General features: G+C 30.0%; 2 protein-coding genes and 1 pseudogene across 2 annotated transcripts; 2 read left to right on the forward strand and 1 right to left on the reverse strand.

Moving 5' to 3' along the window:
- LOC104750265 (dehydrin HIRD11-like) lies at window positions 1,066-2,017 on the reverse strand. Its single transcript, XM_010472037.2, has 2 exons — window positions 1,650-2,017; window positions 1,066-1,297 (listed from the first exon to the last, which is right to left on the reverse strand). Exon 1 carries the CDS (start codon window positions 1,927-1,929, stop codon window positions 1,651-1,653), a length of 279 nt encoding a protein of 92 aa, XP_010470339.1. The 5' UTR covers window positions 1,930-2,017; the 3' UTR covers window positions 1,066-1,297; window position 1,650.
- On the forward strand, window positions 10,683-11,722 carry LOC109129587 (protein RRP6-like 1). Its single transcript, XM_019238022.1, has 3 exons — window positions 10,683-10,828; window positions 11,086-11,244; window positions 11,329-11,722. Exons 1-3 carry the CDS (start codon window positions 10,688-10,690, stop codon window positions 11,416-11,418), a joined length of 390 nt encoding a protein of 129 aa, XP_019093567.1. The 5' UTR covers window positions 10,683-10,687; the 3' UTR covers window positions 11,419-11,722.
- The window catches only part of LOC104753538, a 4,618-nt pseudogene continuing 3,170 nt past the window's right edge, over window positions 11,720-13,167 (forward strand).

A 13,167-nucleotide genomic window follows, 5' to 3' on the forward strand; every position in this document is an offset into this window, starting at 1 on the left:
GTCTTGCTTGTTGGGTTATGAAAGTTTTGGTTTCTTGATTTGAGAAGTCAGCTCTCATCTAGATAGGAAGAAGTGGTTGTTATCTTTGGGTTTTCCAAGGGAATCATTGATAAATCTCGTTCTTAGGATTTTCAGAAGAATAAGTTGATTTGAGCTAGCGTCACTCTGAAGCTTGAAGTCTTGTTGCTAATATTCTGACTTCGGTTGCAAATTCCTTATGTTTTGGGTTTACAATTTATGCTTTATATTTGTTAATGGTTCTTGCTTTCACTTTAGTTTCCGAGACTTTTCCTTCGTCTATCGACTTAGTTTTTCTTGTTTGGACTTTAGACTCCAGAGATATCTCATTTTTTGCCGGCTTAAGATTGTATCAATAAAATCAAATGATAAAAAAAAGAAAATCTATATTTCATTTTATAAAGGATATTAACATTCACGTAAAGAAGAATTGTAGATATCGTTGGATCATAGCACAAATCTTTTTTACTCCAAAATTTTTGGACATCATACAAAAGATTCAGGAGAAAGAGAATACAAATAAACAATCATTGATTGTAAATAATTAAATATGATGATGGAAACATGTTCATATACCTTTAAAGTATTATACAAGAAGATAGGTCACTTCTCTACTGGGCAGCAACAATACCATCAAAGTGAGCACTCTCCTATCATTACCCATTTACAGGATATTAAGAACATTTTCCAATCCTACAAAGGAATAACTTTTGTTCAGATTCTTCGTTATCTGAATGTTGTTATTAATAATCTAGCTAAAGTGCTAGAGTAGCAAACTCAAAGTTTGTAATATCATGGAACAATGTAATATAATCTTTGTTAATACAAAGTCATACTGCCGATAAAAAAAATAATATATATATATATATATATATAAGAAAAAGAAGCAGGCCTATTTAAAGATGAGAGATTGAGATGGTCTTACGAGTAGGGACATTACTCTTAAAAGAAAGTATTGATTTCTTTTTTTATTTGACTTGTTTTTTTTTTGTTCTGAACAACGATTTCTTTGATTTGATCAGTGGTTTGTTTATCAAGAAGTTTAGATTTCTTAAAATAAAACTTCTTAACAAGTTAGGATACATGGATTTATTAATTTAGATTTAGATAAGATACATGAGCGTTATTTTCATGGCAAGAAAACAAAAACACAACAAACGAAGACAGATGCACGGTTCTCCTTTCTTTAATCCCGTCTCTAAGAGGATAGGAACAGACTTAATCAATAATACTCAGAAGCAGATCTGGTTTATTTAAGCGATCCTTCTCACTTTCTCACCTACAAATCAAAAATACATTTAATAAATACAACAATTATTGAATATATTTTTACAAAATAAATATATATAAATATATATTATTGACTATATAATACTTTAATAAATAGAGTTTTCAAGATCCAAATTTTTTCGTTTTCAAGATCCAAACCTTATTTCTTTCAATCTAAGATCCAAAGCTTATGAGTATATTTGTTCAGGATTAACAAACTCAGTAAAAATTACAACTTATTAGATCGACAAATAAATGATATGTAGCTTTTTTTCAAGATCCAAGAACTATCATTAGTAAATATTTGTTCAAGATTTATGTGTATGATTAAAAATAGGTAGTGAAATTAAAGTAAAATAAACCTTAATCGCTGTCGCTGTCACTGCTGCTGCTGTGGTGACCATCTCCATGGTGTTTCTTCTCCTTCTTGTCCTTCTTCTTTTTCTTTTCACCGTCATGGCTTTTGCCTTCTCCACCGTGGATCTTGTCTTTGATCTTGTCAGCGATACCTTCTTTGTGCTCGCCACTCTTGTGCTCATCGACGTGTTTCTTGTGTTCTTCTTCGTGCTTCTTGTGCTCACCTTCCTTGTTGCCTCCTCCAATGTGGAGTGCATCTCCGATCTTGTTGATGAGTCCTGCCATATCTTTTTTTTTTGAAACCTTTTTCTTTTGTATTGAATCTCTCTTTATGTGTTTGGTTGCTTTGACGATAAACTTGGATCTCAAAGGTCTCTATTTATAGCCCCACAATGGATAATTAATACTACTCTATCACTATCAAGGAGATATTTTTATTGGTTTCTTTATTAGTTAGTGCTTAAAATTAAGAAAAAATATATATATGGCGTGGCAAAGCGGCAAAAGATAAGAATAACTCCCAATGAGCTGTACTCTTTTATTGGAACGGAAGAAATAATATTACAATTAGTTGGGCTAGATTATATTCCTTTAAAAAGATAGAAGAGATTACATTCTCTTGGATATTTTCAACTATGTGGTTGTAATTCTCTTTTATATCTTTTAAATGATTCTGACTATGGATATACATTATTATGACCATATATACAATTCAACATTAATAGTACATGAAATATAAAAGGAGATAAAATCTGGATTAAAATTGTTTGGGAAAATTCAGCTCTTCTAGTTGACGTACCTCTTAGCATCAGGGGGTAATATGCGTCTCTTTCAACATAAAAGTCTTTTTGGTACACCGGTTGAACTTTAGACACTTGGACACATTATCATATTAATTTTATATAAAGTGATCTTAGTACAGTAGCAAATGGTAAGTTTTTAATACACAATTCACCATCATACCAGGGATCAAATCTCGCTCTCTATAAATGTAAGGATTTGGCTAATGGGCCGGCTTGTTATGGCCCAATGATTGACCAAAAAAAATAACTAATACAAACTAACAATTAATAACATGTAAAAACAAAAAAAAATAACTAATACAAACTAACAATTAATAACATGTAAAAAAAAAACAAGCACAAATAGATAATGCTGTCCGAATTAGTAAATCAATATCTATATATATATATATATATAAATAATTTTACTCTTTTCTCTTCCTTCACATCAGCATCCACCTAAACAATACTATAATTTTTTTTATTAAAAATTACTATTTGAATATTTATTTATTTCATATTTATAACTTATAATTAACAATAGTAAAAAAAAATTAAAAACTAATTAAATAAAAATAATTAAAATTTTAAAATAGTAAAACAAGGATATAATTTTTTTTATTAAATAATAAAATAATAGCTATATAAAAATGAATTAAGTAACATAAATGAAAATTTTCAAATAGTAAAAATAATACTATGAATTTGTTTTAGTAATAATTTTATTATTCAAATTTTAACCAAAACATGATCTTATTGCAAAATTTAGAATGAGTTAATGAGTTTTAGAATGGAAGTAAGATTGTAATGCATGGTGGAGTAAAAAAACAATTTATGTAGTTGTATTTATAAAATTATAAACATAAAAATCAAATTGAAGTAAAACATTAGTTTCTAAGAAACACATGCTACAAAAATTTATTATTAAATTTCACTTAGAGACAAATAAGAGATTAATTACTCAACTCAAATTAAAAGTTTTGATAAAAATGAAGACATTGTAACTTGTAAGGATCACATTTTTTTTGGGAAACTATAAAAAAGACTCTTGAAAAAATAATTTATACTATGAAAGTTGTTCAACTCTCTACATATGAGTGACACGCCAGCAGTGGAAAGAGTGACACCTGTCAACCCAAATTAAAAGCAAATATATTCAAAATTAAAGAGGAATTTGAAACATCTTCATGTCTTTTATTCTTTTTCGTATCACAAACAATTTCAATATTTGTATAAAAAAATCTAGAGAAGCTTAGAACATGTTGATGTGTTCTTTAAGTAAGTAGATGCATCACCAAAAGATTAAAATGTATCGAAAGTAAAATCAAAGATTTGTTTCGTCCTCTTAGGGTAAACCATGAAGATATGAACATATTGTTTAGACGTTAAAATTTTCTCAACAATTTAAAGGATTGCAGCAGTGACCGGGAATTTGGTTAATATTTGTAGAAAACTATGAAAGTGTGTTCTTAGAGAAACAATTATTTATGTATCAAAAAGATCAGAGTTTTTTCAGTATCGAATGAAAGATAGTTAAATCAATGATATAATGTTGGGTGAGAAAAATCAAAGAGAAAAGAAGAAGGAAATTAAATTAAATCTAGAGTTATATTCAAAAAATTTAATAGCTAGCAGGAAAGGAAATTGTTTATCTTAATTATAACCATTAAAGAGTTAAGCAACCTGCATGAAAATCTTTTTAATAAAAGAAAATTGGAGAGTCCCATGGTATTAAATACAAATATATCTAAATACCTAAGTTTTAGACAAGGATTGTAGAATGTATGATGTTTAAATGTTATTATCTACCGATCAAATGTGCAAATGATATGATTATTTTACTTTCTAAAAAAATGCTAATAGATATCCTCTACAAAAATCACTTTAGAATAAGATTTAGCTTTAAACAAAATTTAGTATTATTTGCCTCCTCACAAAAAATTTTTAGTTTTGTTTGTTAATATATAATTTTTAATCTTTCAAATGTGAAAATAAAAGAAGCAAATAAGGTATTGCAATAAATGTATATATATAGATATAAACAAACCCGCACGTAGTGCGGGTACTCATCTAGTTTATCTAAAAAACAAACTCAATAGTCACAAAATATAGAAAAAATGATATGTAAGCCATTACAAAAAATGACATTTGATTTGTGTAACATATCTCAGAAGGCATATTATCAACTGGAATTACAATTCTATAACATTATATAAAAAACTAAACTATAAAACAAGTTTGAGATTTCATCAATTTTATCAAATACTTTTAACCTAAAATATTGGGAGAAACAATATATTTAAAGTACACTATGTTTGAGATGATGAAACTGGGGTTGCATCACAAAATTAACATATGAGATTTTAGAAAAACATGTAACTTGGATTAGTGAACGGATATTCATTATCAGGTTTAACCGTTTCACCATCTAATCATTCTTGACTTGGTCGAAAATTCTATATTTACATTTAATGTGGGATATCAATATGTAAATGATATCTATAATTAGGTCAACGATCAACATACGATATTAAAACTTTTAAAAATATGTTTTTATGAAATATGAATATAAAATGAAACTCTTCTAAGAATAAAAGATCAGAAGATTGTCGACTCTTTCAGTGAGGTTCTTAAGTCAATTTTTTTGTTACCATGTTATATATTGTTGATTTGTCAAGAAAACATTATAGTAACACTATACAATATATGTTATATATAGATTAGTAAATAAGTATAACTTTATACAGATTTATATTTTTGAACTTTAAATGATTATATTTATATTCAATAATTTTTATTGAAAAAAAATTAAACTAAAATCCTGCGCAAATAAATATAACAAATAAATATTATTTTCAACAATATATATGTTGTATATCACTTAGTAAAGTAAGTTTAGTGTTTATTTAGATTTATACTCAAAAATTTGAATGATTATATTTGAACTCAAATTTTAGTTTATATATAAAATAATCAAACAATTCTTGATACACAATACGTTGAAAAAGATTAAACAATATAAGGAATGTCAAAAAAACAAAAAATTGGAACACCACAACGTGGCTGAAATGACTTCGATAATTCGATCGTATTTTTGCTGCATAATTTGTCTATCCTCTTAACATACTATCCTAACTAATATTTGAAAACTATCGGAGAATAAATTTCTTTTTGTTTGCACCACGTATTTTATCTACTTTCCAATATACCATCTCAATTATTTGAAAACAATTGGAAAATGACTTTTCATCCCTTTAGTTTTCACGAATTGGAGGAGAATGACAATAACAACATTTGCCAAAGAGCATTGAAAAAAGCGTATATACTGTATATAATTTTGACGAGAAATCAAAAACGATAAATCCAACTATGTCCTGACTGATGGGTTAAATACGTGTGTATAGTTTGTCGTGTAGTAGACAATGAATAAATGAAAGACATGGTCGGCCACTTCGTTGTCATACTCGCTAAGGATCCTTTGTTAAATATTGTTGCCGGCTGTCGGCAATAATACCAGTGACTTTGAAAAGTATGTACTAGTACCATTTTAACGAGTGTATTAAATTACTAACATTCGTAACACATATTAAAATATATATAGAATTCACAAAATTGAAATCTGTTTATCGATTTTTTTTTAAAATCCTCTTCTTTAGAAAATTTATGTTATAAATAATTTAATACATTAATTAGATTTTTTTAAATATATGAATATTATCTATTAGATTAGGAGCCACACTATTCGCGGATTTAAAGTGTCTAAGAAAATTAGGGGTCCGAATGATGATCGCGGTTTTGGTTGTACGGGGAAAGCGGTTTTGGAGTGCAGTACGGTTCAACTGCGGTACGTGCGGTTTGCGGGACAAATGCGGTTTATATAAAATAAGCGGTACAAAATGATATTTGATTGGTGAAAAAACTATTTGCGGTTCAGTATTAATTGTGTGAATGGTAAAAAAAAGAAAAGCGGTGCGGATTACATATATTATAAATAAATTTATTAATAATTAGTATGTTTGTATATTATTGTATGTTATGAATTAATAATAAAAATAACTGTATTTATAAAAATAACTTTGTCGAGCAGAGTGTTGAGATTGTGATTGAACATCATGTAATATGAAACATCGTTGCATCACATCTCAAAATTGAGGTGGCTTTCGGTTCAAACTTTTTGTTACTTTGCATCCTTATAAATTTAAATTATTTAGATTCGTGATACCAAAATTTAAAACATATCTTGATGAGTAGAAGGATTATTTATACTTACAAACTCTTGATCCTTCCACCATGAGTCAGATGCATATATCATGGATGTATCATGATTAACCGTGATTCCGGTTTTATGAGTAAGAACCTTCCACCTCTTGTAATTTTTTTTGAATTCATCAAGTTTGTTTTTGAAGAATCCATAAGTTATATTCATGTTGAATGCTTGGTTAAATTTTTCTACCATATACTCTCTACCGATAGCGGTCGGATTCTTAAGAGTATAATTATTCATCGCAATTGCTTCATCGAACAATTGAATTAATGTTTTTTTCCTGAATGACCATTTATACTGTTGTTTCCGTTGGAGGAGTTGAATTTTCGATTGGCTGATTTGAACTTGTCTGTCTAGAAGAATTTGTGTTTCTTCGACGATTTGACGACATATCTACATTTAATGAAAGTTATTGGTTACTATACATTTTATATCGATAAAATTATTTTATTGTTAATAAGAATTCTTTTAAACATATTGTTTTATTTCTAAACTAATTTATATTGTTATCTATACATATACATATACATATATAAATATATTAGTTAGGAAAATAAAATAAAAATGATATGAAACATACTGAAAATGTTCAATTGTTATATAATTAAACTAACATGTATAATTATAATAAATTAAGTAAACTGGATTACAAATTTTTTAAAAATAACAATATAATGAATACATAAAGACTATGATATATGAGTATTTTTAATAACCACTATGATATTTAAGTAGTATGGACAATATTATTATTTACTGAATAATAAAATTATTACTTTTATTAATTTTCAACTTAAAACATATATTACAACCCTATTTATTAACATAAAAATTCCACTTTAAATCAGTTTTTATAAATTTAAAATCTAACAAAGCATTTAAAAGTGTACTTTTCATTAATTCATTTTGAAAATATATTAAACAAAACCTATATAAGATTGTGTTTAGGAAAATATGAGAGTAGGTTTTTCAGAAAAAAAATAAAAAGAAATTAAATATGAGAAGTAATTAAAAAAAAAAAAAAATTACCAAAATGATGTTACACTACAAATCGAGAGGTAGAGAAAGAGAGAGGATAAAGTATACTAGATGTTTACCAAAGTAAAATCTTGAGAGAGAGAGAGGAAGGGAGAGAATAAGGGATAGTTGTTTTTTTGGTTTTTGATAACATAGACACATATGTTTATATAGTATATTTATATATTAAAAAATTATTAAATAAAGCATTAATTGGTTGCGGTCCCAGAAACCGCTGGTTATTACCCGTTGTATTTTTGAAAGGCGGTCCATGCCTTTATCTGCTGAATCGATCCGCTTTTTGTTTTTTTTTCAAAAAATGCAAATTAAATTTTTTTCTCTTGATTGGCTGTACATGTGCGGTTTTGGTTTTTTTTTTTTTGAAAACCGCAAATTTGTTGTTCCCATTCACTGCCTAGATCTACAAGATAAAAATAGGACAAAATTACACATGGTTAACTGATGGCTGATGCAGCCCATAATTGAAATTATTTTCATTTATTTATATTTTGATATTATTATTAATTATATGATTTATCTTTTAAAATGTTTAGAATATTTCAGAGGTTACTTAGGGTTTTTATATAAATAGACTATTGAGACCTATTGTATTATAAAGTTAATTTCTGCTTTTGAGAGAAGAGTATTCTCGAATCCTTGTTTCAGATAGATTCAGGAGATTTCAACGAATCCAAGAAGGCATTGATCTTAGATATTCTCACTAAATAAGATCTTTGTATTATCTTAGCTTCCGTTACGTCAGTATGGTATCAAATCTGCGTCTCTATGATTTCTCAGTCGAAGAACGGTTCTGGTGACTATGTTGATTTGCATTTGCTATCTTATCCCTTGTCAACTTATTTTGGGATTTTCTTGGTATGTTCTTGATAGAATCTTGCATAATACCACCTGAAACAAATACAATATTAGAGCTTGGTTCATTACCTTTGTAACCAAAACCTTGGGGCTGATGTACCACTCTTCCAATAGGCAAAATGTGATCAAGCTTTGTTTTTCCGTGTTCCTACATCTTTACTCTTTTTCGGCCGAATTTGTTCAAGATCATGATATATAGAAATTAACTCTTCTCCCTTATTTTATAGTTGATTTTCCAAGTCTTCAATATGAACTCTTAACTCCTTCTTTTCTAAATATGCAAAAATATATAGAGTACAAGATGACCGGGGGAGTACTACGATCTAAATATGCAAAATATATAGAATACAAGATGACGCCTTCTTCGCATTAAGATCAACACATGTTTCTTTGTCTCCCGTTAAAAAAAAGTACAGGCTTAAGACTTCGTCTCATTTGGCTCAAGATCTCACTTGTGAACGTAACTCCATATATAGCCTCCACCATATTTTAGTTTTCTTAATTGCCTAAATGAGGGTTTTGAGGTCACTCTCAAATAGTAAATTCTCAATGAAACCTAGATTAGCAATCGACTAAATCAAAACAAATGCCTTTGTATATAAAGCAGATCCTACCTGAGTATAAGCTTTTGCCCCAAACCAGCTCATCTCTAAGGTTTCATCTTACACCACTTATCTCTTTATCTTTCGACTAAGAAGCATCTACTCTGCATTTAAAATACCTAGAGGGAATTAATCTGTTCAAAGATAAATCAGTAGGCATGGATCTTGGATCTTATCTTTGAATGGCGTACGTTGAAATAATGAAATCAATATGCTCAAAAGACAACTCAAACCGGTCTTTGCATCAATGTGAACGTACAATTGATAGGTGTTGACTATGGTTTCTGGGAAGCTTAACTCATTTATAACCTTCTACTATATAAGTCTCCAACTTAACCGTCTTTTTTATTTTTCTGTATAAAATGTTTAAACATATAGGTCTTCATTGGTGAACACAATAAAAACTGTACCATTTGTACAGTTTTGATTTTTTTACCAATCACAAAAGCGTTACTAAAATTTTTATTAAAAACTTTACTCTCAGCTTTTTGGTACAACGTTCATGTTCATGTACATCTCTTTTTTACAGCTTTGCACTATTCCGTAACAGCTTACAGCTCCAGCTTACAACTATTCTGTACAGCTTTGGATACGTTACCAATCGGACTCATAATACTCCAAAACATATATTAAGGATATTTAAAAATAGTTGGCATCTAAGTTGATTTTCCCCTTATTGTGATTGGTCTATTATCCAAAACAAATCCAATTTTGACTGATGTCACACAACATAGACTAGGTGCTTATCCACAAGACTAGAAGTCCTTATCATGATTAAGCTTAAAATGAGTGGCAATCTCTTAAGTAAAGACACTTACTTCTCTTGTTGCTCCGATGGCGTTTCTAAAACCCTAAGCCAAATCAACTAGAAATGAGCAAGGATCATCAAAACTATCTTCGATTTCTCGTACGATTCCAACAAACAGATATTTCCAAATTCTCTACAGTTCCGACGAGTTCAAAAGTCCAGTTGATGAGATAGCTCAGACCTTGCAGTGCGTTCTTGAGACGATCGGTGATAAGAAATCGATTAGATTTGTTGAAGGTGATGACTGGCTTGTCAACGTGAACAATGCGATTCTCGAGAAATATGAGGACACCATAGATGAGTTCAAGAGGAATCTAAAGATGGGAGAAGATTCAGAGAAAACAGTTGCTAGTTCCAAACATGGCACGGCCAAGGTTTCTTTTCATATGCCAACGATAAACAAGCCTCAAGAGGAGTATAAGATTTTGGTGAACAATGAAAATAAACCTTTCGAGCATGATTTCTTGGAGAGGAATGAGGATGGTCTTCCGTTCATTCATCCATTGGTTAGTCTTTTGGAAATACTTTGCTTTGTTTCATTTTCGACTTCAATTTTTGTTGTTTCGGGCTAATATGTGGAGCCTAGAACTATACTCTTTGATTAATTGTTTAGGTTAGTTTTTTTTTTTGATTGTGTTTGCATCTTCCTGCATGCTCCTGATTGTGATTTACTTTGCAGGAGAAAATTTCGGTGATGGACTTTATGGATAAAAATGATATAGAGATGAAACCTGTTAAGCCTCTCCCATTGGAAGAGACTACATTTAAGATTGTTGAAGAAGTGAAAGATCTAAAGGAATTAGCTGCGACATTGCAAAGTGTTGAAGAGTTTGCTGTAATTATCCTTCCTCTCATTTCCTTTTTAGTCTAATATGCAATGCGTTCTTGGAATGTGACAATATTTTTGGTGGCATGGAGGCTGTAATGAGAATGAGAATTTTGTGATTATACTATATATGCTCTCCCCAGTATATTGAGTAGACAAAGAGAACTTCGTTTATGAGTTAGTGATGGTGGTGTCTTTTTCCATATTTATTGTTATATCTTGTTTATTTTTCTCGGTAAGTTTACTGTCTTTTATTCTTTTTGTAGGTTGATCTGGAGCATAATCAGTATAGATCTTTTCAAGGATTAACATGCTTGATGCAAATCTCTACCAGGACCGAGGATTATATTGTTGATACATTCAAGCTTTGGGATCACATTGGTCCTTATCTAAGGGAACTCTTCAAAGACCCTAAAAAGAAAAAGGTTTTCTCTAAAACTCGCTTAACTCTTTTCTACACAATTTCTAGAAAATAATTAAAGCAATATGATAACATTTAATTTGACTAGGTAATGCATGGAGCAGATTCAGATGTTATTTGGCTTCAACGGGACTTCGGCATTTATGTCTGCAATCTTTTTGACACAGGACAGGTTTGATTTTTGGTTATTATGTTTTCACAAAGCCGTGTTTCTTGTAGGCACAGGAGATCACCTTAACACAACACATTCTGGTAATGAAGAAAGAAGAATGAAGACAACTTATTAAATATAACGAAACTCTTTCTTTGTTTTTGTGTATGCTTTAGATGGTTGAAACGATAGATTTAGTTTGTGTATGCTTTATTTTTTGCATTAATTGATCTCAGCTCACACATTTGCATGTGATGGCAAATATGCTAGAGAAGATACCCATTATCTTTTGTACATTTATGATGTAATGCAAATAGATTTGCACATAATGGCAAAGGAGAATGAGCAATCTGACTCTCCTCTGATAGAGGTAACAATCTTAAATGTTTTTCCTTTCTTAGATTTTGATTCAAGAGTGACTGATTGAGTATAGAGGATACTATTAACAAACACCTAACTTTATTTAAAACATACAATATTCCTCCCAAAATAAGGGGCGTGACTCTTGTTCCCTTTGCTTTTCACCTAATAGTTTTAACTAAACAGAAACTTAACATACCGTTAATTATGCTCTTCGAAGAGCTTATTATCAGAAATCTTATGCATGGCTTATTAAACATAAATTTATTCTTCATTCTCGATCGGTCTGTGTAATAAGTTATTACATGGTTGTTGGCGCATGAAGATCATGCATCAATTCATTTTAGGTATTCTGTTATGTTCATGGTCGTCTTCAAATTTTGGAGAATCATATTGACGAAGGTACCTATGCTAACAGGTTTACAAACACAGTTATGATGTGTGCATGCAACTATATGAGAAAGAGCTTTTGACTGGGGATTCGTATCTTCAAATTAATGGGTTTGTTTCTTATTGTCCCCAACATGAAAGAAAATATTTGCTTTAGTTTTATTTGTTGCCTGGAGTACCTTTTCTTTGTTCGGTCAATTGCTTTCTTGCTTTTATATGGAAGAGCAGTACCCTATTAGATTTTAAATCCTTATGCATGGCTTATTAACTAAAACTAATCTGTCGTTGCGTTTCCATTTTGGCATTTGTTAGGGTTTAGACAGGTCATCTTAATGCAGTTCAACTTTCCATTGTTGCGGTATGTTTGCAATTCATGATCCAAGAAATTCATATGCCTTTCATATTACCATATGAAGCTTACTTAGTAGTTGTTGACTTGCAGAGGCTTTGTGAATGGCGGGATCATATTGCACGTGCAGACGATGAGAGCACCGGTTATGTATTGCCAAATATAACTCTTTTTGACATAGGTAGATATATTTTACTGTTTCATCTCCAGGTCCTTGGATATTTGTCGGTGGTTCCTAACTTGGTCTNATGCATGGAGCAGATTCAGATGTTATTTGGCTTCAACGGGACTTCGGCATTTATGTCTGCAATCTTTTTGACACAGGACAGGTTTGATTTTTGGTTATTATGTTTTCACAAAGCCGTGTTTCTTGTAGGCACAGGAGATCACCTTAACACAACACATTCTGGTAATGAAGAAAGAAGAATGAAGACAACTTATTAAATATAACGAAACTCTTTCTTTGTTTTTGTGTATGCTTTAGATGGTTGAAACGATAGATTTAGTTTGTGTATGCTTTATTTTTTGCATTAATTGATCTCAGCTCACACATTTGCATGTGATGGCAAATATGCTAGAGAAGATACCCATTATCTTTTGTACATTTATGATGTAATGCAAATAGATTTGCACATAATGGCAAAGGAGAATGAGCAATCTGACTCTCCTCTGATAGA

This window comes from Camelina sativa, chromosome 16 (assembly GCF_000633955.1).
Source record: "Camelina sativa cultivar DH55 chromosome 16, Cs, whole genome shotgun sequence".
NCBI lineage: Eukaryota > Viridiplantae > Streptophyta > Magnoliopsida > Brassicales > Brassicaceae > Camelina > Camelina sativa.